The sequence below is a fragment of the Ornithorhynchus anatinus genome, chromosome 1 (genome assembly GCF_004115215.2).
Source record: "Ornithorhynchus anatinus isolate Pmale09 chromosome 1, mOrnAna1.pri.v4, whole genome shotgun sequence".
Lineage (NCBI taxonomy): Eukaryota > Metazoa > Chordata > Mammalia > Monotremata > Ornithorhynchidae > Ornithorhynchus > Ornithorhynchus anatinus.
The window spans coordinates 64977987-65004473 of record NC_041728.1 but is presented as its reverse complement, the minus strand read 5'-3'; the positions used below and the strand labels follow the sequence as shown (position 1 = coordinate 65004473).

Genomic DNA, 26487 nt, shown 5'->3' with positions numbered 1-26487 from the left:
AGTAACTGAAATTAAAGCTATGTACAGAAGTCCTCCTCCTGTTTCCTCTCCTTCACCACTGACAGGCTTTCCCCCAGTGTCCGCCCAAAACCAGGGCTTTGTCCTTCTCCGGGGACCCAGAAGCCTGAATCAGCCCAGCCCAACGCCGTACCTAGTCGAAAACTCATCGAAGTCCGACAGAAGGTCACAGATTCGGAGCCCCGTGCGGGCGGCTTTGGAAGAGTACGTTGGTCCGATGCCCTTCTTTGTGGTGCCAATGCTGAACAGAAGAGAAGGTTTCAGTCAGACTCCGGGGCCAGGCCTCTGCTCTCTGGCACCGCCAAACCCCATCCTCTCCCGCCCGCTTCTGGTCTTGGCGAGGGAGAGAGGGTCGGTTATCAGCTGCTGGACTGAAAGGCCCAGCAGGGGAGGTGGGTTATTTACTGCCGCCGACTGCTGCAGTCCAACTTGATTAACTTGGACCGGCGCTTAGAACAGTGCTTGGCACATAGTAAGTTTTTAACAAGCACCATAATTATTAATTATTATTATCTCAATCTGTCTGTCTCACTATCTGTAACTCCCTCTCCCTCTCCAACTCACTCTCTCTCGCTCCTTCTGCCTTTCTGTCTCTATTATTTTAATCTGTTTCATGGTCTCTCTGTAACTCGCTCTCTCTCTCTCACTCTCTGTCTCTCTCCCATTCTGTGTCTCCCTCTCTCCCTTTCTCAGTCGGGTCTCGATTATCCATCCTGTGAATTATCCTGGTGGTTGGACTCCCTTTTTCTTATCCCCACCCTCTGACCATGTTCTGTCCCTGCAATGGACAGGTGGATATGGGTGTTGGTAGTAAGGAATCCAGCCCTGACTCAATTTTCCACCAGTTTTTGTCAGAGTCTACACCGGCAACTTCAGTGTGGAGTTAAGACAGTTACGTTGGTGATTTAGGGCTTAAAAAGGAAACAAAACCCAAATCTTACTACTACTAAACAATTAGGGAACGGTCCAGACTCCCTGGACCAAATTGCCTGGACACTTGCTCAATTCTCCAGTTCTGTGGGTCCAAGGAGCTCCTCCCTTTGCATCCCTTGTGGTGTCCAAGATACCTCCCTTCCCCTCCCACCGATGGCCAAGCCTCAATGTCTGTTCTTCCTCTAGGACCTCGAGAAAAGAAATCAATCTTTACCAAGTGCCCCAGGTGTTGTGGACACCTCTATTACATCTAGGTCCTTATACTAAACGCTCACCTCCCGCCCCCGGGCCACCCTCGCCTCTCCCCAGTTCTCTTCTGGCCCCCGCGCCCGCATGCCGAAATCGGACTCCCAACCAAACCAGCACAGTGGCTGCTTTACAGTTACTTTTTTCCCTCCTGGGCTTGGCGTTGAACTTCTTGGAGTCCATCCACCGCCTGGTGAAAGTCAAACACTGCCCAGGACAGACAGGTAGGTAGGCAGGACAAACAGGCAGAGAGAAGAGAGAGAGAATTACAGTGAAAGAAACACAGATTGATATAATAGAGACAGATAGGCAGAGAGCAGAAGAGAAGGAGAGACAGCATGAGACAGAGTAAGAGAAAGTATTACACAGAGACAGATACACAGGCAGAGAGAGGGAGAGACAGAGTGGGAGAGAGACAGAGTGAGAGTGTTACAGAGAGACAGTGAGACAGAGAGACAGTTTGAGATATTAGAGACAGGCAGACAGAGAGAGCGAGAGATGGAGAGATTGAGAGGGGGAGAGGGCAAGAGAGTGAGAGAGAGAATGTTACAGAGAGACAGATTGAGGTAATTGAGACAGATAGGCAAGCGGAGAGAGAAAGAGAGGAAGAGACAGAGGGTGGGAGAGAGCCAGTGAGTTTTAGAGAGACAGATTGAGATGACAGATAGTCAGAGAGGGAGCAAGAGGAAGAGACGGAGTGAGAGAGAGAGAGCCACAGAGAAACAGATTGAAATAATAGACAGGAAGAGAGAAAGATATAGCAAGAGGGAGAATGAGAGAGAGAGACCCAGAGGAAAAAATGTTAGCCAAGGGGATCCAGTAGCTACCACCAGGTTAGAGCCAAGGTGGGTGACAAGAGAGGGTGGGGAATTTCCACCCCTGGGGGTCTCTAAAGAATGAGCAGGTACTCAACTGCCCTGAATGGGTTAGGCAGTTGCCTGCCTGGATACAGGGGACTGGACCAGTTGACCTCTCAGGGTCCCTCCCTGTCAGAGGATGGTGGAACTCTCCATTCTCAGAGAAGGGAGTAATGAACGGAAACAGTTATGAAAAGCATCTTGTGGGCAGCTCCTATCCATGCCATAGTATTAAGTAGAATAACCTATGTCATCATCAGTGGTATTTATTGAGCAGTGGTCATGGGTTCTAATCCCAGCTCCTCCACTTGTCAGCTGTGTGACTGTGGGCAAGTCACTTCACTTCACTGGGCCTCAGTTCCCTCATCTGTAAAATGAGGATCAAGACTGTGAGCCCCTCGAGGGACAATCTTATAACTTTGTATCTATCCCAGTGTTCAGAACGGTGCCCGTATATAAGAAGCACTTAAAAAGTGCCATCATTATTATTATTATTATTATTTTTACAACACAAAGAGTTGGTAGTGTTACAGAATAGCTCATAGACCAAACAGGAGTTGGATTTTAGGATTTTACCTCATCTGACATGATTTCTATTCCTGTGACCTGTTTTTAAATAAAGGCTTAAACTAAAAAAACTGGAATTGAAAAATAATCTCATTTTTTAAGCTTTTGCAGTTGACTGGGGAATGTAAAATAACTAAGTCATTTGGTGAAACCATTTTAAGTGACTCTATTGGCTTGTGGATTTAGTCCATTTGAGGGGGGAACTGTCAATATATTCCAGTCATCAATAGAATCAACCTGATTATTGTGGAATGGGATAGCAGGAAGGTTGGCCTACTTTTAAGTATGTTACAAATCTGGTTTTCTGGGGGATTTCCCTTCTCTTCGGGTCACTGGCTCTGAAAGAAGATTTCTGCTGATGCCCGGGGAATTGCCATCATTCTCATCCTAGTAGAGGAGGGGAGGCAGCATGGCCTAGTGGAGAGACCAGGGCCTGGAAGTCAGGAGACCTGTGTTCTAAATCCCTGATGTCCCCCTGCCTTGTGATCTTGGGCAAGTCATTTAACCCTCCTGGGGCTCAGTTTCCTCATTTGTGTCTGACCTAATTAACTCCTGCCTTCCCCAGCACTTAGAACAGTGTTCGACATATAGTAAATGCTTAACAAATACCATTAAAAAGATCTATAAAATGGGGATAAGAAAGATTCTGAGCTCCATATGAGACACGGGCTGTGTCCAATCTTACAGTCTTGTATCTACCCATCCGACCCATCCACTTAATCGGTGCCAAAAATATTATTAGTCGGAGCGATAGTACTTTTTTTTGGTATTTGTTAAGCACTTACTGTGTGCCAGGCACTATAAGGTTGGACACAGTCCCTGTCATTCATTCATGCATTCAATAGTATTTATTGAGCGCTTACTATGTGCAGAGCACTGTACTAAGCGCTTGGAATGTACAATTCGTCCCGCCCAACGACGGGCTCACAGTCTAATTGGGGGAGACAGCAGAGCGAAACAGAACAAAACAAAAACAAGACAACATTATCACGATAAATAGAATCAAGGGGATGTACACCTCATTAACAAAATAAATAGGGTAATAAATAATATATACAAATGAGCACAGTGCTGAGGGGAGGGGAGGAGGTGGAGGAGCAGAGGGCGGGGTGGGGAGGGGAGGGGGAGCAGAGGGAAAGAGACTCAGCTGAGGGGAAGGGAAGAGGGAGGAGCAGAGGGTGGAGGGGGAGCAGAAGGAAAAGAGGGAGCTCAGTCTGGGAAGGCGTCTTGGAGGAGGTGAGCTCTCAGTAGGGCTTTGAAGAGGGGAGGAGAGTTAGTTTGGCAGAGGTGAGGAGGGAGGGCGTTCCGGGACAGCGGTAGGACGTGGGCCAGAGGTCGACGGCGGGATAGGCGTGAACAGGGGACGGTGAGGAGGTGAGCGGCAGAGGAGCGGAGCGTGCGGGGTGGAGAGTGGAAAGAGGGAAGGGAGGCGAGGTAGGAGGGGGCAAGGTGATGGAGAGCCTTGAAGCCAAGAGTGAGGAGCTTTTGTTTCGTGTGGAGGTTGATAGGGAACCACCCTGCACAGGGCTCACACTCCTATTCCCCATTTTATAGATGAGGTAACTAAGGCCCAGAGAAATCAAGTGACCTGTCCCAGGTCCCATGGCAGGCAGGTGGAAGAGCCAGGATGAGAACCCAGGTCCCCCGCTTTCCAGACCCAGGCTCTTGCCACTAGGCCCTGTGTTTGTGTTTGTGTTTTTCTTAGTTTTAAAGAAATTTCCCTGTGATTCCATCTCCATGTGTCATTTCTCTCTAGCCTTGGAACCTCTGGGGGCCCGGGACCCCAGCATCTGGGTCACGGTCTAGACCGTAATCTCGTTGCAGGCAGGGAATGTGTCTGTTGTTATACTGTACTCTTCCAAGCGCTTAGTACAGTGCTCTGCACACAGTAAGCGCTCAGTGAATACGACTGAATGACTGACGGTCTTTGCGTCTCTCTCCAGTGCTCAGTTCAGTGCCTGTGCACTGTAGACACCAAACCAACGGCCGAGCCGCCCATCCAGCCTGCCGTCCGTCCGTCTCGTCGGTCCCGTCCGTCCGTCTCCTGTGCACCGGGGACTCACCGATGTGCGCCCGATCCGAGATGATGAGCCGCTTCTCCCAGTCCTTGAGCCCTGCCAGAGGGGACAGATGATAGGGTATTAGCTAGGGGGCATTTATTTCCCAATGCCCCCCAGCCCTTCACCCCAACCTCTTCCCTCTGGACTGCCACACAGGCTCAGGCACCCATGGTCAAAGACCAGCCAAAGAGAAACCAAACAAGAAACTGCACCCACCTTTCTTCTCATTTTTTTCAGCTTCTTCAAACAAGCCAGGTAAATGGATGACCACCCCGTTGCCTTGAAAAGACACACAAAAGATGCGGTTTGGGGATAATAGCCCCAGCAGAGTTTCCCTCCAAAGGGCGTGCTTTCGGGCTCCATCCGGGGCCCTCCCAGGCCCGCCCTCAGCCCTCGCAACACTCCCAGGGCCTTTCGGAATCAGCCATCGACACCGCCGGCACCCGAGGACCCAAGCGGAGGTGAACCGACGCTTTGTTGCCAAGCCAAGAGGAGATGTGTCTTCCTTGTGCCGGTTTAAACGTGCCCTGGTTGGTCATCCGCCCCCATCCTGGTCATGGAGGATATGGGGACCAGAGAGTGCAGGTTCCTCACCCATCCCATTAACATAAACTCCAAATCCTGTCCCCTCTCTAGGCTGGAGTTCTCGCTCTGTCCCTCTCCTTGCAGAAGCCGTTCCATCCCCCATGGGTTGAATAACCGGCTCCTGGTGCGATTGACGCGGCACCCTACCAAAATCCAGACAGATTGGGCAGGCATCGAGATTTGAGCTTAGTGACAAACTCCTATCCAACCTGGAGGACTGTTCTTCGTGACCACCCCGGCTCCTCCGCCCTAGTGGATAGAGCACGGGCCTGGGAGTCAGAAGGAGCTGTGTTCTAATCCCAGCACCACCATTTGTCAGCTGTGAGACCTTGGGCAAGTCACTTCACTTCTCTGGGCCTCACATTTCATCTGTAAAATGGGGATTAAGCCTGTGAGCCCCACGAGGAACAGGGACTGGCTCCAACCTGATTAGCTTGTGTCTACCCCAGTACTTAGAACAGTGCTTGACATTTAACACTTAACAGATACCATTATCATCGTTAAACCCTGTGTGCAGAGGACCAGGGACTGAGGGGCAGGGTGTAATTTTTCCCTGGCCACTGTCCTCCCTTCCTCCCTGGTCCAGAGCAACACTGGTCAAACCATGTCAGCTGCTCCAAGACACGGCACCCCTGGAGATGCTGCTTGAGTGAGGGAACCCGAGCCCTCCCTTTTTAAATGGTATTTGTTAAGCGCTTACTAAGTGCCCGACCCCCGTACTTAACACTAGAGTAGATACAAGTTAATCAGATTGGACAGTCCCTGTCCCACATGGGGCTCACAGCATTAATCCCCATTTTACAGATGAGGGAACTGAAGTACAGAGAAGTTACCGACCCTCCCAGGCTAGTAGGGGTTTTGTGTCTCAGAACTCTGCGCAATGTCAGAGGCCAGGGAGGAGTGGGGACTGATCTCCAGGATTGTTCTGACGAAGGAGGGATAGAAAATCCCCATGTTGAAAAGCACAATTGGGGCCGGAGTCTCCGTGTCTACTGTTGTATTGTATTCTTCCCAAGCACTTAGAACATTGGTTACTATTGATTTATTTTTTAAAATGGTGTCGGTTAAGCGTTTATTATGTGTCAAATACCATTCTAAGTGCTGGGGTAGATACGAGTGAATTAGATTGGATAGAATCCCTGTCCCTCACAGGGCTCACAGTCTAAGTAGGAGAGAGAACAGGAGAACCGAGGCACGGGCAAATTAAGTGATTTGCCCAGGGTCACACAGCCAGCATTAGATTAGATTAGATTAGATTAGATTAGATTAGATTAGAAGCCAGGTCCTCTGTCTCCCAGGCCCCCGCTCTTTCCACTAGGTCATGCTGACTGATTGACTGAGTGCTAACTGCAGAACACTGTACTAAGCATTTGGAAGAAGACAGTGCAACAAAATCGGTAGACATGTTCCCTGCCCAAAAGGAACTTGCCGTTTAGAGAGTAGACAGTGCTTAATAAAGACTGTGACTAGAACTACTGGGAAGAGAGACTGCTAACAAGTCCAACTGTCCCTCCTGGGGTGCTGCTTCCTGCTGAGAGAGGTCTTTGAGGGCAGAGGGGTGGGGATGAATGAGGTGGGGGCTGGAGGAGGGAAGCTGTCCCCTGCTCACCGATGAAGGAAATGGCTTTGGTGTTGATGATGCCACTGGGCAGCAGGTGGAAGTCATACTCCTTTCCTTCCACAACCACGGTGTGGCCCGCGTTGTTCCCACCCTGAAATGAGAGCGATATTTTTGTCAGGGACCACAGGCCCCAGGAAGGGGTCAGGGGCCAAGGGGTGAGGCGGACAGGGCAATGTCGGCCCGCCACCTAAAACTCAACACGAGCAAGACTGAGCTCCTCATCTTCCCTCCCAAACCCGGTCCTCTCCCAGACTTCTCTATCACCGTGGACGGTACGACCATCCTTCCCGTCTCTCGGGCCCGCGATCTCGGTGTCATCCTTGACTCGTCTCTCTCGTTCACCCCACGCGTCCTATCCGTTACCGAGACCTGCCGGTTTCACCTCTACAATATCGCCAAGATCCGTCCTTTCCTCTCCACCCGGACGGCTACCTTACTGCTACGGGCTCTCGTTATATCCCGGCTAGACTGCTGTGTCGGCCTTCTCTCTGATCTCCCTTCCTCCTCTCTCGCCCCTCTCCAGTCTATTCTTCACTCTGCTACCCGGCTCATCTTCCCGCAGAAACGATCCGGGCATGTCACTCCCCTTCTTAAACAACTCCAGTGGTTTCCTGTCGACCTCCGCTCCAAACAAAAACTCCTCACTCTAGGCTTCGAGGCTCTCCATGACCTTGCCCCTTCCTACCTCTCCTCCCTTCTCTCTTTCTACCGCCCACCCCGCACGCTCCGCTCCTCCGCCGCCCACCTCCTCGCCGTCCCTCGGTCTTGCCCATCCCGCCGTCGACCCCCGGGCCACGTCCTCCCGCGGTCCCGGAACGCCCTCCCTCCTCACCTCTGCCAAACTGATTCTCTTCCCCTCTTCAAAACCCTACTTAAAACTCACCTCCTCCAAGAGGCCTTCCCAGACTGAGCTCCTCTTCTCCCTCTACTCCCTCTGCCACCCCCCCTTCACCTCTCTGCAGCTAAACCCTCTTTTCCCCCTTTCCCTTTGCTCCTCCCCCCCCTTCCCATCCCCTCAGCACTGTACTCGTCCGCTCAACTGTATATATTTCCATTACCCTATTTATTTTGTTAATGAATTGTACATCGCCTCGATTCTATTTAGTCGCCATCGGTTTTTACGAGATGTTCTTCCCCTCGACTCTATTTATCGCCATCGTTCTCGTCCGTCCGTCTCCCCCGATTAGACCGTAAGCCCGTCAAACGGCGGGGACCGTCTCTATCTGTTGCTGACTTGTTCATTCCAAGCGCTTAGTACAGTGCTCTGCACATAGTAAGCGCTCAATAAATACTATTGAATGAATGAATGAATGAACCAATAGGTGGAGGGGAGGGCAGGCAAAGGGTAAAACATGGGGGCAGTGGGGCAGGGGAAATCTGCAGTAGGGCCAGGCTCCGGGAAGAGAGAACCTCCTTTGTCTGGACTCAAAGCTTTCCCTGAGCCACCAGCCGACCCCGAATTGATACTGGCCCCGGGGTGAGCCAGCCAGAAGGAGCCACAAACCGTCTTCGAATCCGACCTTAGAAAACAGACTCATCTCCAAGGGGGCCCGACGTTCTCCTCCCCCCAAATCCAGCGGGAGGTCCAGCAGGGGACTGATGGATATAGAGGTGACCAACAGGGAAGAGCTTGGTTTAGTGGAAAGAACACGGGACTGGGAGTCAGGAGACCCAGTTCTAATCCCGGCTCCACCACTTGCCTGCTGTATGACCTTGGGTTAGTCACAACCTCTCTGGGATTCAGTTTTCTCACTTGTAAAATAGGGATAAGATACCTGCTTTCCTTCCCTTTTTGACTGTGAGCCCTGTGTGGGGCAGAGAGTGTAGCTGATCTGATTGTCTTGTACCTACCCCAGGCTTAGCACAGTGCTTGGCACATAGTTAGTGCTTAATAAATACTGTGATAACATTTTTAGACTGTTAGCCCATTGTTGGGCGGGGATTGTCTCTATCTATTGCCAAATTGTACATTCCTAGATCTTAGTACAGTGCTCTGCACACAGTAAGCACTCAGTAAATACGACTGAATTAATAATGTTAATATTATTGAGTCCTTATTGACTCCCACGCCCACTGCCCTCACCAGTTGTTCAGATGTTTAAGCCCCTCTTCAAACCCCACGTTCTTCCACCTTCCCCAGATCTTGCCCCTAATGACTTGGCCATGTTCTTTATTGAGAAAATCGAAACTATCAGGCATGATCTCCCTAAAGTCTCCCCTGCTTCTCTTCGGTCCCTCCCCCTCCTGCCACTCCTTCAACTTTCCTACCTTTCCCAGCAGTATCTCAAGAAGTGATCTGCTTCCTCTCAAAACCCACCTCCTCCGCCTGTGCCTCTGACCCCATCCCTTCTCAATTTATCAAAATGCTTGCCCCCCATCTTCTTCCCTCCCACATCACCATCTTCAACTGTTCACTCTCCAGTGACTTCTTCCCCACCGCTTTCAAACATGCTCATGTCTTCCTTCTCCTAGAAAAACTCTCCCTTGACCCTATGGCTCCCTCCAGTTATCACCCCATTTCTTTCCTACCTTTCCTCTCCCAACTCCTTGAGTGAGTTGTCTACATCCATCGTCTCCACTTGCTCTCAATCTGGCTTCTGGATCCTTCCCTCCACAGAAACTGCCCTCTCAATGGTCACCAATGATCTTCTTGTTAAAACCAATGTCCTCTACTCTATCTCAATCCTCCTCGACCATTCGGCTGCCTTCAACACTGTCGACCAACCCCTTCTTCTGGAAACTTTATCCAACCTGGGCTTCGCTGACATTCTCCTCCTATCTCTCTGGGCACTCTTTCTCAGTCTCTTTCTTGGGCTCTTCCTCTGCCTTCCACCCCCTAACTGTGGAAATCCCTCAACGTTCAATTCCGGGTCCCCTCCTATTTTCCATCTTCACCTTGGAGAACTCATTCACTCCCATGGCTTCAACTCCCATGTACTTACTACCATTCTCAAATCTACTTCTCCAGCTGGGACCTCTTTCCTTCTCTGCAGTTTCACATTTCCTTTTGCCTTCAAGACATCTCTGCTTGGATGTCCCGCTGACACCTCAAACTTAACATATCCACATCAGAACTCCTTATCTTTCCACCCAAACCCTAACCTCCCCATGATTTCCCATCACTGTAGACCACCATGCTCCCTCTCTCACAACGCCATAACCTTGGCCTTATCCTCAACTAATCTCTCTCATTCAACCCACCTAGTCAATCTGTCACCAGATCCTCTTGGTTTGACCTTCACAATATCGCTAAAATCCATCCAAACTGCAACCATGTTAAGTCAAGCACTTGAGAAGCAGCATGGCATAGTGGATAGAGCACAGTCAGAAGTCAGGAGTCGCAAGGTCATGGGTTCTAGTCCTGGCTCCATCACTTCTCGCTGTGTAACCGTCAGCAAGTCACTTTACTTCTCTGCCTCAGTGACCTCATCTGGAAAATGGGGATTGAAACTGTAAGCCCCATGTGGGACAGGGATTGGGTCCAACCCAATTTGCTTATATCTACTCCATCGCTTAGTACAGTGCCTGGCATATAGTAAGCGCTTAACAAATACCATAACTATTATTATTATTGTTGTTATTCTCTCCTGCCTTGATTATTGCATCAGCCTCCTTAGTGACTTACCTACCTTCTTTCTCTCCCCATTCCAGTTCATACTTCATTCTGCTTGCCTGGATCATTTTTCTACAAAACCATTCAGTCCGTGTTTCCCCACTCGAGAACCTCCAGTGGTCGGCCATCATCCTCCACATCAGACACTCCTTACCAGTGGTTTTAAATCATTCAATCACCTAGCCCCCTCCTACCTTGCCTGCCTGATTTCCTACGATAACCCAGCCCGCACACTTTACTCCTCAATGCAAATCTACTCACCGTACCTCGTTCTCATCTATCTCGCTGCCGACCTCTTGCCCACATCCTGCCTCTGGCAAGGAACTCCCTCCTTCTTCATATCTGACAGACGATCCCTCTGCCCACCTTCAAAGCCTTATTGAAGGCACATCTCCAAGAGGCCTTCCCTGACTAAGCCCTCATTTCTTCTTCCATTTCCTTCTGTGCCTCCCTTGCACTTAGATTTGCTCCCTTTAGTCCCCCCTCCCTCAGTCCCTCAGCACTTATGTACATATCCATAATTTATTTATTTATATTAATGTCCCCATCCCCCTTTAGAGTGTAAGCTCATTTTGGGCAGGGAACATGTGAACCAACTCTGTTAGGTGGTACTCTGCCAAGTGCTTCGTACAATGCTCTGCACATAATAACCACTCAACAAATATGATTTGTTGAGTAATAATAGGAATGAAAGTAGCAGGCAGACTGTGTGGATGGACCACGGGGCTGAACAGAAGAGGCAGCAGCTAACCATTTCCCACCTTGAACTCTGATCCCTGGCCCCTTAAGGTTAGGGGAGCAAGATGGAACTGGCCCAGCTCAGCATGAGGTGGGGTTACCTGGTTTTCCACCCACCAGTGGGGGAATAATAATAATTGTGGTATTTGTTAGGCATTTACTGTGTGCTGGGCACTGTTCTAAGCGCTGGGGTAGATACAAGCTAATCGGGTCAGACATAGTCCCTGTCCCACATAGGGGCTCACAGTCTTAATCCTATTTTACAGATGAGGTAACTGAGAAGTGAAGTGACTTGCTCAGGGTCACTCAGCAGACAAGTGGCGGACCTGGGATGTGAACCTATGACCTTCTGACTTCCAGGCTCATGCTCTATCCACTAAGCCATGACACCTTACCAAGTTGTAGAGCGGGATCTCCTGCTCCCAGGGTGAGCCTCCCTGAGGAAATCCTGGGAGTTATCCTACGGAGAGACACCTGGGGTGCCTTCTGCCCTCAGAAGGTGGCCTGGGATCAGATACCGCTCACCCCCAGCATTCCCTAGTGGATGTAGGCAACAAATCTATGAGGGTGTCCAAACCAGGGCCCAGGCAGAGAGGCGAGAAGGGGCCACTGAATTCTCCTCATTGCCGGGGGCAGCGTATGTGCCTGACATTCCCTGGATTCCCCGCCTCCCATCATGTGACCAGAACAAACCCAAAAGATATCCCGAGGCCGCCGCGGCTAGATGGGATGGGATGCCCGCCAATATAAGCAAAAGCTTAAACACTCTCCAGCCCTCTGGACAATTCATAATTAAGCTTCTCCAGATGTGGCAGCATAAGGGGTATCATATTCCACGCACATCTGCTTTCTGATCAGAAGCCAGGCTCGGGAAGGCTGATTTTCACAAGGAAAAATGCTTTGTATTTTCCCGGCTCGTTCCACCTTCGCTTTGAATTTTACCTCAGGACTCTGCACCCGAAGATGGGGGCAGGGCAGCCCCCGGGACACGGTCTTCCTATGGTCATTCAGGGGTGATGCTCTCAGTCAGTCAACCAATCAACGGTATTTATTGGGCACTCACTGTGTGCAGAGTACTGTACTAAGCGCTTGGGAGAGTACAGTACAAAAGAGTTGGTCCCCACCCACAAGGAATTAATAGTCTACAGCGGGAGATTGACATTAAAATAGATTAGGAATGGGGGAAATAGAAGAGTCTAAGAATAATTATGGAAATATTTGGGGACTGGGGTGAATAACAAAGTGCTTAAGGGGTACACAGCCAAGTTCATAATCGACACAGAGAAGAGAGCGGATAGGGAAAATAAAAGGCTTAGTCTGGATGGCCTTTTGGGGGAGATGGGATTTTAGAAGGGTTTTGAATGAGGGGAGAGTGGTGGACTGTCGGAGGAAGGATGGGGGGGGGGTTGGTGGGAGGGGGCCCAGGGAGGTCCACATATTCAACACGCCTTTGTCCGCTCTCAAAACACAAACTCCAGCAAACAATCATGGGAATTACTCAGCAAGCAGAAACTGGAAAGGTCAGACACCGGCTTGAATGTCCCTTGGCTTTTGCAGCGGGCAAGGGGCCGGGTCCCGCCTTTGGCCAGCGGGCACCGAGGCCAGGGGCAGAGAGGCAGCAGGCATCTACGGCCGACAGCCACCCTACAGACTGCTTGACTTCTGCCCCTCTAGCTGACACCTCCCCTGGGCTGGGGACGGGGCAGCGTCTCGATCCCCATCACTAGCCCAAGGAGGCCAAGAGTGGAAAGCCTATGATCACTGGGCTCTGGGAGTGAACCAAACACACTTACACAAACCCGAGGAAATTCCCAAATCGGTCACCTGCTCCTTCCTGTCCCCAGGAATTTCTCTCTGGCAGGCCCCCTCCTTGCTTAGCAGCGCCTCGGGCATCTGCTTTTGTTGGCCGTCGTGCCCGGCTGTGCCCCTTCATGCCCGCAGCAGTCATCTGCTGACTCACCACCACGCTGGGAAACGGACAATGCTGCCGCCAGGTCAGGCTGACTCCAGCCTGCAGGGCAAGGCTCTGTTTTACAATCTAATGGGGTAGCCAGACTACACAAGTTACTGACAGGAGGAAAGACAGAGAGATACAGCTGGTTGCAATAATAATAATGACTGTAGTTTTGCTAAGTACTTACTACGTGCTTAGCACTGTACTAAATGCTGGGGCAGGTACCAGGTAATCAGATTGGACACAATCCTTGTCTCACCTGGAACTGTCTACAGGGGAAGGAGAGCAGGTATTTAATCCCCAATTTACAAATGAGGAAAGAGGGGCACAGTGAAGTTAAGTGACTTCCCAAAGTCACATGGCAGGCAAGAGGTGGAGCTGGAATAGAACCCAGATCCCCTGACCCTTATCCCTGTGCTCTCTCTACTCGGCCACACCGCTTATGAAATAGAAAAAGGGAAAATGTTTGATAGAGCGCTATGCACTACGGGTAAAAGCGGCCGCTGTTGGGAAGGAGATGAATCAAATAAGGCCTCCTGGAAGAAACTTAGGTGGCTTTAAAGATGGGGAGAGTAGTGATCTGGTGGATTGGCAGGAAGAAAGGAGTCCCACGTGGGAGTGAGACTGTGAGCCGGGGTCCGAAGACTAGAATAAGGGCTGGCCAGATACTCTCAGGAGGAAGAGCAGAGGGCGTGAGCTGGGGACCAGTGGGAGACGGGGGCGGAAGTGTACAGAAGACAGCCTTAAAGCCGGTGGTAAGGACGTCGGTGCCTTCTGAGGGTGGGGAACTGTAGAAGTTGCTTTGGTTATGCCCCCTTGAAGGCAAGACACAGACACTGGCAAAGCCACAGTCCACATAGCCAGTTATATGCCAGAGGACTCGGGAAACAGAGAGCCCCACTCCAACCCCTCCCAGCTCCGCTCTGGCCACAGCCCGACATTTGTTCCCCACTATCAACGTCCACAAGAGTCATGGGCACACTTCACCCACTGCCTAATTTCTCCCATTGGGACTCTGCCTGATTTAATCTGCCAGGAGGGACCCCCACCAGCACCGTTTTCCTCATCTATCTGGCCATTTCTAGGCATTCCCAGAAATCAGGAATCGGGGGACCGTCTCCGTCTTCCTCAGGGGGCTCACCCGGCAAGATGGGGTTGTGTGGGGGTGGGGAGGAATTTGGGAAATTCTAAACCTGACCTTCTCTGAGAGGGAGCTATACTCCGGAGGTGACCTCACCCTACCCAAGAGAGGCGGGGGGGGGGGTGAGAGAGAGAAAGAGAGAGAGTAGAGTGGAGAGGCCTCCGACAGCAACAGCTGTGTCACTTGTCATTCTCCAGACCGGAGATCCCACGGCCCGTCTCTCACAGATGCTGGCCTGGGCGTCCCTGGAGGGAACAGAGCAGATGACTGATGGGACACTCCTGCTGGACCTTCTCCCCTCCCCCAGCCCCGTTCCAACTGTAGACTCGGCTTCTGGAAAATGGCTGTCCTGGTGGTAGTCCCCAGTGCTGTCCACGCCCCCCGATACACAGAGGGGCCCAGGGCCGGGATAACGGATAGGTAAGCAGCATGGTGTAGTGGCTAGAGTGTGGGCCTGGGAGTCAGAAGGAACTGGGTTCTCATTCCGCCTCTGCCACTTGTCTGCTCTGTGACTTTGAGCAAGACGCTTCTCTTCTCTGGGCCTCGGTTACCTCATCAGTAAAATGGGAACTGAGACTGTGAGCCCCACGTGGGTCAGGGACCGAGTCCAACCCGATTTGCTTGAATCCACCCCGTGGTTAAACAGTATCTGGCACATAGTAAGTGTTTAACAAATGCCATTATTATTATTATTATTGTAAAGCACTGGTCTGGAAGTCAGAAAGACCTGGCTTCCAATTCCCACTCCTCCACTTGTCTGCTGTGTGACCTTAAGCAAGACACTGTCCATGTTTCCCCACTTGAGAACCTCCAGCGGTTGCCCATCATCCTCCACATCAGACACTCCTGGCTTCCGATTCCCACTCCTCCACTGGTCTGCTGTGTGACCTTAGGCAAGACACTTCACTTCTCTGGGCCTCAGTTACATCATCCAGTGCCTGTTAAATAGTAAGTGCTTAACAAATACCATCATTACTATGATTATTATTACTACCTGAAAAATGGGATTTAAGACTGGGAGCCCCATGTGAGACACTGACTGTGTTCTACCTGATTATCTTGCATCTACCCCGGTGCTTAGTACGGTGCCTGGCACATAGTAAGCGCTTAACAAATACCATTAACAAAGAGAAAAGTGAGCATTCTGCACCTTAGAGGCCTACAGCAGACTGGACTGCCTGTTTCTGGAGCTGCAGGGAGAAGCCGCCTCCTTGAGAAGCAGTGTGGCCTAGTGGCTAGAGCACAGGCTGGGAGTCAGAAGGATTTGGGTTCCAATCCCTGCTCCACCACTTGTCTGCAGTGTGACCTTGGGCAAATGACTTTACTTGTCTGTGCCTCATTTACCTCATCTGTAAAATGGGGATTTAGGCTGTGAGTCCCATGTGGGACAGGAACTGTGTCTAACCTGATTACCTTGTAACTACCCCAGGGCTTAGTTCTGTGCCTAGCGAATACCACTATTATTATTATGTGGGGTGACCCCTCCTGAAACCTGTGGCTTCGACCACATTTTCACACCCAAAGCCTTGAATGTATCCGGTGTTGCCAACTCCCTAAAGCACTTTCACGGTGTTCAGATCATTTTATTCTCACCGTGTCCCTGGGGAACAATGAGAGGCAGGGACAACCCCTGATCAAGACTTATTAAAATCATGTCTCTTCCAAAAGGCCTTCCCCAACTAAGCTCTCGTTTCCCTCACTCCCTCTTCCATCCACATCACCCTCGCACTTGGATTTGTAACCTTTATTCACCCCACCCCAACCCCACAGAACTTAGATACATATTTGTAATTTATTTTCATGTCTGTCTTCCCCTCTAGACCGTGAGCTTCTTGTGGGCAGGGAACACGTCTACCAACTCTATTGTATTCTCCCAAGTGCTTAGTACAGTGCTCTGCACATAGAAAGCACTCAAAAAAACCAAGCCAGTAATTGAATGATCAAACAGTGGTGTTTATCAAGCACTTTCTGTGTGCAGAGCCCTGTATTAAGTGCTCGGGAGAGTACGATACAATCCATGCCGTGGGAAAACAGATGAGGACATTGAGGCCCTGAGAGATTACCCAGCAGGTCAGAACTTGAATTCAAGTCTCCCAACTACTAGACCTGTGCTTTCCCCATAAATCCATGGTGACTTCCCCTAGCAGAAAAGATGGCCTCAGTACCACAAGCCGTACCAGCTCCTCTGAGTCCCCTAAAGGGTATTTCTCTAGACCCTCCCCAACCCGCAACTGTCCAAAACAATACCGATGCTCCCCCAACCTTTGACCCCTCCAGCACCCTGTGAGGTAGAAGGAGGCCAAGAACCCTCTGGAAGGACTTCACCATTCATCAGTGATCCTGTGCTAATTCTTCTTATTTCCCCAGCACTGGTGACGGTGATAATGATGATGGTATTTGTTAAGCTCTTACTATGTGTCAAGCACTGTTCTAAGCGCTGGGGTAGATACAAGGCAATCGGGTCCTTGTCCCACACGGGGTTCACAGTCTGAATCCCCATTTTACGGATGAGGAAATAGAGCATAGAGAAGTGAAGTGACTGGCCCAAGGTCACACGGCGGACAAGTGGCAGAGCCGGGATTAGAACCCAGGGCCCTTTGACTCCCAGGCCCGCGCTCCACCCACTACGCCATGCTGCATCTCTGTCTTGGCGGACTTTGGAGTTGGGTCCCTTCTTCTCCACAAGTTTAAGGTTGAGGATCAGTCTACACAGCTATCCAGAGGACTTATTTAAAAAAACAAAAAACAAAAAATCAGACAACCGAGGAAGAAGCAGAATGCTTTGGACAATAGGGTCCGGACTGACCATCTACACTGTCCATCTGAGTCTGAATGCTGACACAAGTGACTAATAATAATGATGGCATTTGTTAAGCGCTTACTATGTGCCGAGCACTGTTCTAAGCGCTGGGGTAGATACAGGGTAATCAGGTTGTCCCTCGTGAGGCTCACGATCTTAATCCCCATTTTACAGATGAGGTAACTGAGGCACAGAGAACCTAAGTGACTTGCCTACAGTCACACAGCTGACAAGTGGCAGAGCTGGGATTCGAACCCATGACCGCTGACTTCCAAGCCCGGGTTCTTTCCACTGAGCCACGCTGCTTCTCTACTACATGTGGGGGCTGTACTAGATACCTACTACATGTCAAGCACTGTACTTGGCACTTGGAAGCGTACCTTCCACGAAGCCTAAGATGGGGCTCCTACATGCAAGTTGCTTACCCTGTAATATGGCCTAGTGGAAAGAGTATGGACTTGAGAGTCAGAGGACTTGGGTTCTAATCCCGGCTCCACCAACTGCTTCCCGGGTGATCCCGGGCAAGTCACTTTTATACGCCTCAGTTTCCTCATCTCTAAAATGGAGATTAAATTCTACTCCCTCCTATTAGGCCCCGAGTCTCATGTGGGACAGGGACTGGGTCCAACCTGAAAAACTGGGATCTTCCCCAGATCTTAGAACAGTGCTTGACTCATAGTAAGCGCTTAACAAGTACCATAAAAAGTGGGTGATGAGTGGAGATATATATTGTCCAACATACTATAGGTAGAAGATCATGCCTAATCTGGTTAGCTGTCAGTCCTGCCCTTTGGGGTCTGTAGTCTTGAGGCCCAAATGAGGACTTGTCTCCTGAGAGAACTGGCCCTTTGTGGACCCAGCCACCCAGGGAGACATGGTGAGAGGCTGTGACAGCATTCTGTCAGTTAATTTAGCCTTGAAGATAAATCCACCATGAGCCAGCCTGTTCACTGTGCTGCCCATTCTCCCTGGGAGAGAGAAGAATAAAGCGTATTGTTTTTTTCTTTTTTTTAAATTGATTTTTATTTAATGATATTTCTTAGGCACTTCCTATGTTCCAGACACTATACCACATCTCTTAATTTCTCTGTGGTCAGTTCCCTCATCTGTAAAATGGGGAGTAAGACGTGAGCCCCATGTGGGACAGGGACTGTGTCCAACCTGCCTTGTATCGACCTCAGCGCTTAAAACGGTGCTTGACACAGTGTAAGTGTATAACAGATACCATCATTTTTAAGTGCTTCAGTAGATACAAGCTAATAAGTTTGGTCTCAGTCCATGTCCCACATGGGGCTCTAGGTCTTAATCCCATTTTACTGATGAGGTAATTGAGGGACCTAGAAGCTAAATGACTCGTCCAAGGTCACAGAGCAGACAAGTGGCAGAGCTGGGATTAAAACCTAGGTCCTTCTGACTCCCAGGCCTGTGTTTTATCCACTAGGTTTTACTGCTTTTCTCATGGGATAAATGGATTGTAAACTCCAGTAGGTTGTAAACTCCTTGAGGGCAGAGATCATTTCTACCAACTCGACTGTATTGAACTCTTCCAGGCATTTAGTACAGTGCTCAGTAAATACCACTGATGGGCGGAAAGCTCTTCTTGGAGATTTTCCCACAGCAGAGTTACTGGGGTAAACATCCGTCAGAAGCAACTTTCGCATTAAGCATATACAGAAAGTTTCTCTCCCTTTCCCAACCTCACTAAAATACACGGCACTCTCAAGACTGCAGAGTTTGGATTCCTGTCTAGACAGAAGGTCCAGAAGAAGAGCTCCAGGAACTGGGGACTTGTCTGAGAAGCAGCTAGGCCTAGTGGGAAGAGCTCTGGCCTGGGAGTCAGAGGAACTGATTTCTAATCCCGACCACCACATCTACTGTGTGATCTTGGTCAAGTCACTTCACTTCTCTGTGCCTCAGTGACCTCATCTGGAAAATGGGGGTTAAGTACGTGAGCTCTACGTGGGATACGGACTGTGTTCCAACCTGATTATCTTGTATCTACCCCAGCGCTCAGAACAGTGCCTAGCACATAGTAAGCACCTAACAAATGCCATAAAAAAATAAATGGTCCCAAGCGCCATTACCGTAAGGAACTGAGAATCAACAAAACGTACAGAGTCACTGCAGGTTTGTGGTTTGGGGCCAGAGAAAGGATATCGAGTATCCGTTAACACTGTTCTAAGCCACCTTTCCAAGACCTCCCTCTCATCTACACGAGAGACAATCGTCTCTCTAGTGGGAAGAGCACAGGCCTGTGAGCCAGAAGACTTAGGTTCTAATTCTGGCTCTATCACTTGTCTGCCGTGTGACCTGGAGCAAATCACTTGACTGCTCTGTGCCTCAGTTTCCTCTACTGTAAAATGGGAATTCAATACTAGTTCTCCCTCCTACTTAGACTGTGAGCTTCATGCGGGATAGGGACAGTGTCCAACGTGATTATCCTGCATCTACCTCAGCATAGTTCAGTGCTTAACACATTCTAAGCATTTAACAAATACCACTCTCTTAAGACAATCCAGGTTACAGATCACACAGGTGTGTTACTTTTTCACATCACTTTCTCCTCCTCCTCCTCTCTCTGTCACCCACTGCAGCTCAACTCATTGTTAACCCTCTCTTCCCATTTCCTTTATAATAATAATAATAATTCTGGTATTTGTTATATGCTTACTTTGTGCCCGGCACTGAGCTAAGCGCTGGGTTGGATACAAGCAAATTGGGTTGGGCACAGTCCTTGTCCCACAGGGGGCTTACAGTCTTCATCACCATTTTACAAATGAGGCATCTGAGGCTCAGAGAAGTCAAGAGACTTGCCCAAGGCCTTGCATCAGACAAGTGGTGGAGTTGGGATTAGAACCCAGGTGCTCTGACTCGCAGGCCCAGATTCTTTCCACCATGGCATGCGGCTTGCCATATAGTTTGTATTTGACTTGCTTATATACCTCTTTTTACCGGTGTAGACATTTAGTTAGTTCCATAGTGAATAATAATAATGCTGATACTCTTTATCTGGAGACACTTTGGCATTCTGCTCCTGGATGAGTGAGACGGGAGGGAGTTGAGCGCGCGAGCCTAGGATCAAATCTTATCTGCAGGCAACTTCCTGACCAACTGCCCAAGGAGCAGGCAGAAAATCAGAGGGAACATAATGACCAAAAAGGAAAATCCAGGAAAAGGCATGGAAAGAGCTCTGGACCTGCCCATGGTCATATTGTTCCTTTCCCTGGGGCCGGGCACAACTTCCCTCCACCCCATCCTATCCCAAAAATCTCTGCCCTGGAAATCTTGCACATGATTCAGAGCATATTGGGGTGGAGGAAAGTGCAGAGGAAATGCCTCTTGGGGTCAGCCGAGCCCTGACTTTCCAAGCGGTGGCCAATGACGCTGTCTGCCCGGGAGGGTGGGGTAAACCAGAGTTGTGTGCCTTCTCTGAGGGTCTCCCCGGGCCTCCTCCCACCACAGGGTGCGAGACTACTCAGAAGGTCCCCCTGTGAGTTTATGGATGATCTCCATTGGCCCCATGCAGGCTAGGTGGGACACAGAGGTTCGGGGCTAGCAGGGCTAGGACTAGGGCTACAGAAGCCACTTTTGAGGACCACGGCCAAGAGGGTGTGAGGTGAAAGGGACTCTGTTGGGATGAGAGGGACGCCCAGCCCGGAAAACTGTCTTCTTAACTTCCCGGCATCCTACGACCAGAGGAGACCGTCTCGCTACTCTGCATCCACCCAAATTCATCCTAGATGGATGAGATTTTCCTGAGTTTAAAGACCCTCTGCCCACATTCCCCTAAACCCTGGAGTAGGAGGTGGTACCGCCTTTCTCTGTCCCTCCTTCTGAGTCGTAAAATAATTTTCCAACTCTGACCCAGAAATTCTCACTTGGTCTAACCTGCATCCCTCTTGCTGCAGCTTTCAATGGCTGACTAGCCACTGGGTTTCCAGGACAGAGAAGGGGTTACATGACCTTGTGGATAGAGCACAAGTCTGGGAGTCAGAAGGACCCGGGTTCTAATCTTGGCTCTGCCTTTAGTCTGCTGGGTGACCTTGGGCAGGTCACTTAACTTCTCTGTGCCTCACTTACCTCATCTGTAAAATGGGGATTAAGACCATGTGGGACATGGACTGTGTCCAACCTGATTAGCTTGTATGTACCCCAGCACTTAGTACAATGCCTGGCACATAGTAAGCCCTTAACAAATACCATAAAAAAAAGTAGAGGGAGTGAGGTGGGAGGGGATTTGGGTGCCTGCTGTTTTGGGCATGGGTCACCCTTCACTTAGGGGTTTATCCTTTCTCCTTCAGGGGCAACCCCTCTTGGCTCCTGGGGAGTTAGAGTAGACAGAGGAAGAGAGAGAGCAAGAGAGCAAGAGAGAGATAGAGTGTGTGCATACGTGTGTCTGTGTCTGTGAGTGTGTCAGTGGGGAGGTAATACAGAGCCCACGGGCAAGTCCACTGCCTCTAAAACAGGAAGCAGTGTGGCTTCGTGGAAAGACCCCGGGCTGGGGAGTCAGAGGTCGTGAGTTCTAATCCCCACTCCGCCACTTGTCTGCTGTGTGACCTTGGGCGAGTCACTTAACTTCTCTGAGCCTCAGTTACCTCATCTGTAAAAATGGCGATTAAAAAATGTGAGCCCCGTGTGGGACAATCTGATTACCCTGTATCTACCCCCTTGCTTAGAACAGTGCTCTGCACATAGTAAGCGCTTAAAAAATACCATTATTATTATTATTGCAGAGGGCGAAGTAAGCTCGTTGAGGGCAGGCAACGTGCCTACCAATTCTGTTATAGTGTACCCTCTCAAGCACATAGTACAGTGCTCTGCACACAGTAAACGCTCAGTAAATATGACTGATTGATTGAGGATGAGGGTCAGAGAGCTGCCACCCGTGGCTCCCTCTGCTCACTGCTGTCCCCAGGGCATTTCGACTCCCAGCCCCTCGCTCCTGTTCTTTGCCCCCTCTCCCTGGACACAGAGGTGTGAAGCTACCAATGTTACTGGCGGGGGTGGGTGGGAGGGGAAGACAATGACGGGGGGAATAAGGCAGACGGAGGGAGGGGGTCGACATGGGAGAAGCAGTAAAGGAGGAAGAGCCAGTCTGCCTCCTGGGGACGGCTGGCACTGAGGGGCCCTGCCCTGAGTCCAGACTACAGAAAGTTCAGAGTCCCTCCCCTCCCTCCTGATTTCTGCTCCCCACACAGGGTCTCCAGCACTGGCAAGACCGGACCACCTCTCCTGCCCCCTCCCCTCTGCCTAAAAACCCTGGAGGCTGAGGCCCGAACCCAGAGTTCGATGTGGCTTCCGGCCCCCCGACTCCTGTGCTGCCCTCCCCCTCCTCAAGCTGTTCAGCAGTGACAAGCACAGTAGCCCCGTGACCTCGGTTTCAAGGGCAGGCGGGGATTTTCCGTCCTGGCCCTGGTGGCCGGTGAAAATCCAAGACCCTTTGCCGAGCCTTTCCAAGGGGCCATATCTGGGGGAGACCCCAGGGCAACCCCCCAGCTTCCCCCAGCCCTGGGCTAAGAGAGGAAGGAGAAAACTTTAGTCTGCTCTGCCAGGGACCCTGAAACTGCCCCAGACTGGGGTCCTGGTCCTGGTGCATCCAGACACACGCCTCGGGCCTCCTCCCCAACCCCTCGAGGACTAGCCATCCTAGGCTTTAGTTCTCTAGACACTGAGCTCACCGTGGACGGGGAATGTGTCTTACCAACTCTGTTACATTGTATTCTCCCAAGTGCTTAGTACGGTGCTCTGCACCCAGTAAATGCTCAATAAATATGATTGGCGCCAGAATGGTGGGGTGGGGGGTGAAGTGGGTAGAGAGAGTGGGGGGATGGGGTGGAGGTGGGGGGCGGTGGCTGGGTAGTGGAGAGGTTGGTGGGCTGATAGAAGCACTCATTCAGCTCTCTCTTCCTTACTTTGCTGATCTCCTATCTCCCTCTAGACTGTAAGCTCGTTGTGGACAGGGAATGTGTCTGCTATATTGTACTCTCCCAAGTGCTTAGTACAGTGCTCTGCACACAGTAAGCACTCAATATATACGAGTGACTGACTATTATAAGCCATCCCATACATTTCACTCCTTTGACAGCAACTACTGCACCTCGATATCTATCTCACCACCAAACCTCCGCCCACATCCTCCCTCTAGCCTTGAATTCACTCCTCCTTCATATACCACAGACCACCGCGCTCCCCAACATCAAAGACTTAGAAAAGCACACCTCCTCCAGGAGGCCTTCCCCGACTAAACCCTCACTTCGCTGTCTAGGCCCTCCCTTCTGTATCACTTATCCAATCGGGTCTATACCGCTTAAGCACTTGAGAAGCTGCGTGGCATAGTAGATAGCTCACGGGCCTGGGAGTCAGGAGGATCTGGATTCTAAATCCCCTCTGCCACCTGTCTGCTGGATGACCTTGGGCAGGTCACTTCACTTCTCTGGGCATCACTTAACCTCATCTGTAAAATGGGGATTAAGACCGTGAGCTCTATAGGGGACAGGGACTGTGTCCAACCTGCTTAGCTTGTATCTACCCCAGCGCTTAGAGAGTTGCTTGGCACTTAGTAAGCGCTTAACAAATACCACAATTATTATTTTTATTATTATTACCCTAGCCCCTTCGCCCTTATGCATATACCTTTCTGTAATTTATTTTAAGGCCTGTCTTCCCCTCTGGTCCATAAGCTCCTTGTGGACAGTCATGATATCTACCATAATCACAAGCACAACAGACTTGTGTTTAGTACAGCGCTCCACACACAGAGCTTATTGAGTGTCTATTGAGTGTTTGCTCAATAAACAGCACGGATTGACTGACTGATGAGAGGTTGGGGTGAGGTGGGGACGGGGCAGTGGAGATGGTGAGGATTTGAACCCAGCTGGCTCCTTGAGCTCCAACACAGGAACCTACGGTGGCGGCCACCACGTCCCAGATCACGCCAGACCCCCGGGGCTGCCGACGGTGAGCGGGGAGCGGGGCGGTGGGCGAGGAGAGGGACAAGTTGGGTTGGTCAGGGCCGGAAAGGCCATCGGTCCTGGGATCCTATCCAGTTATCGGGCTAGGAGAAGAGCTCCCAGCAGCAAGCTCTCCGGGCTGGAGACCCCCGGGCTGGGCGGGTCCCCCTAGATCCGCCCGGTGAGGAGAGGGGGGTGCGGCTTTAAGGTCAGTCTGGGGAACACTGGTGTTGGGGAGACTTTCTGTCATTCATTCGATCGTATTTATTCAGCCCTTACTGCAGAACACCGTCCTAAGCCCTTGGGATACTAAGCCCTTGGTACAGTACAACACAACAATAAACAGACACATTCTCTGCCCACGTCAAGCTTACAGTCTGGAGGCGGGGAAGTAGACATTAATATAAAAATAATTAAATAAAAACAAAAGAAATGCCAAGCCGGAGGCCTGGCACACTCCCACCAAAGACTGTGGCACAGCCCCAAACGCTAGCACAAAATCCGAGTTTCCGCAAACCTCAGCTGCCCACAACTCTGGGCACATCTCTTGGAGTTGCAGTTCCAGGAGGGGAACAGAGGGCACGGGAAAGGGTGTCGCTCCGATTTTTGCAGCTGGGCCCGCACTCGTCTTATCCTGGGGAGGGTCAGGGGGCCGCGGGAGGAAGGGAAGGGGGACCAGATCTCCGTTCGCAGCGGACACTTTCTGCGACCGGTCCCCCTCCGGCTCCCACGAGCCAAGAGGCAAGAGGGGTGGACGAGGCGAGTTCCTGGGGTCCCTCGAGGGACCCCTCCGTCCCGGGGCGTTCAGTCCGACCCATCCCCCCCTCCTCGCCCCGCACCCACCTGGCAGCGGCAGATGATGTCGGCGTCGGTGGCCAGCAGGTCCACCACCTTGCCCTTGCCCTCGTCTCCCCACTGGGCGCCCAGGACCACGGTCACCCGGGAGCCTCCCGGCCCCGCCGCCTCCTGCTGCGGGCGGCCGCGCTTCACACCCCCGGGGCCGGAGGGCCGGTCGTTGGAGGGCCGGGGGACGGACATGCTGCTCTGCTCCGCGCGCTCCTCTCCGTGCGCTCTGCTCTGTGCTCCCCTCTCCGTGCTCCTTTCTCCTTGCACTCCTCTCCGTGCGCCCCTCTCAACGCGCCCCTCTCAACGCGCCCCTCTCCGTGCGCCCCTCTCCGTGCGCTCTTCTCCGCACTCCTCTCCACGTGCCCTTCTTGGTGCGCCCCTCTCCGTGCGCCCCTCTCTTTGCGCCCCTCTCCGTGCGCCTTTCTCCTTGCGCTCCTCTCCTTGCGCCCCTCTCAACGCGCCCCTCTCCGTGCGCCTTTCTCCTTGCGCCCTCTCAACGTGCCCCTCTCCGTGCGCTCCTCTCCTTGCGCCCTTCTCAACGCGCCCCTCTCCGGGAGCCTTTCTCCTTGCCCCCCTCTCAACGTGCCCCTCTCAGTGCGCCCCTCTTCTTGCGCTCCTTTCCGCGCTCCCCTTTCCGTGCGCTCTTCTCTGTGCGACACTTTCCGGGCGCCCCTCTCCGCCTGCGCCCCTCTCCGTGCGCCCCTCTCCGCGCGAGCTCTCGGCCCCGGCACACGGGACCGTTAAATGGAGCCCGGAGCCCCGAGAGGCGGGGCGCCACCCTTCTGACATCACCACTGTGACCTCACGGGGGGCCCGGTTCCCAACCCCGCCCCTGGCCCCAGGGAAGACAAAGGGGGAACCGGGACGGACCCTCTTCCCCTCCCTCCCCGACCCCCGCTGTCCCGTCCCTGCTCGGACCCCTGGGAGAGACCAAGCTCTCTGTTTTGCGGTTCCGTCCTTAGGCGACAGGGAGTGACGCTCAAAGTGCAACAGGAGGGACACAGGTTAGACACCAGAAAAAAATTTCTGTGCCTCTCGGGGGAGAAGAAGGAGGGGGAGGCCTGCACTGTATTAAGCAGTCGGGACAGTACGACACAACTGAATTGGTAGACACATTCTCTGCCCACAACCATCTTAATAAAAATAATAATATTTTTCGTATTCGCTAAGCACTTACTACGGGCTGAGCGGTGTTCGCAACGCTGGGATAGATACAAGGTCATCAAGTTATCCCACGAGGGGCTCACAATCCCAATTTTTCAGATGAGGTAATGTTAAAAATCCCCATTCTACAGATGAGGTCACCGAGGCTCGGAGAAGTGAAGAGGCTTGCCCAAGTTCACACAACAGACAAGTGGTGGAGGTATTTGTTAAGCACCTACTTTGTGCCAGGACTGTTCTAAGTCCTGGGCTAGATACAAGCTAATCAGGTTGTCCCAAATGGGGCTCACAGTCTTAAATCCCCATTTTATGGATGAGGTAACTGAGGCACAGAGAAGTTAAGTAGCTTGCCCGAGGTCACACAGCAGACGAGTGGCGGAGACGGGATCAGAGTCCA

At 51.4% G+C, this 26487-nt stretch overlaps 1 protein-coding gene across 3 annotated transcripts in view; it reads right to left on the bottom strand.

Annotated features, from left to right (window-relative positions):
• The window catches only part of ADSS1 (adenylosuccinate synthase 1), a 40324-nt gene extending 14655 nt beyond the window's left edge, over positions 1-25669 (bottom strand). For 2 of the 3 annotated variants that reach the window (XM_029075133.1, XM_029075143.2), the window contains exons 1-6: positions 24927-25669; positions 6876-6978; positions 4898-4960; positions 4685-4735; positions 1338-1404; positions 152-259 (exon numbers count right to left, since the gene is read on the bottom strand). In XM_029075133.1, the coding sequence (XP_028930966.1) occupies positions 152-259; positions 1338-1404; positions 4685-4735; positions 4898-4960; positions 6876-6978; positions 24927-25121 (587 nt within the window). In that variant the 5' untranslated portion in view covers positions 25122-25669. The remainder of the gene's footprint in view (positions 1-151; positions 260-1337; positions 1405-4684; positions 4736-4897; positions 4961-6875; positions 6979-24926) is intronic. The other variant, XM_029075150.1, reaches the window with a different exon arrangement.
• Between the last annotated feature and the right edge of the window lie 818 nt (positions 25670-26487).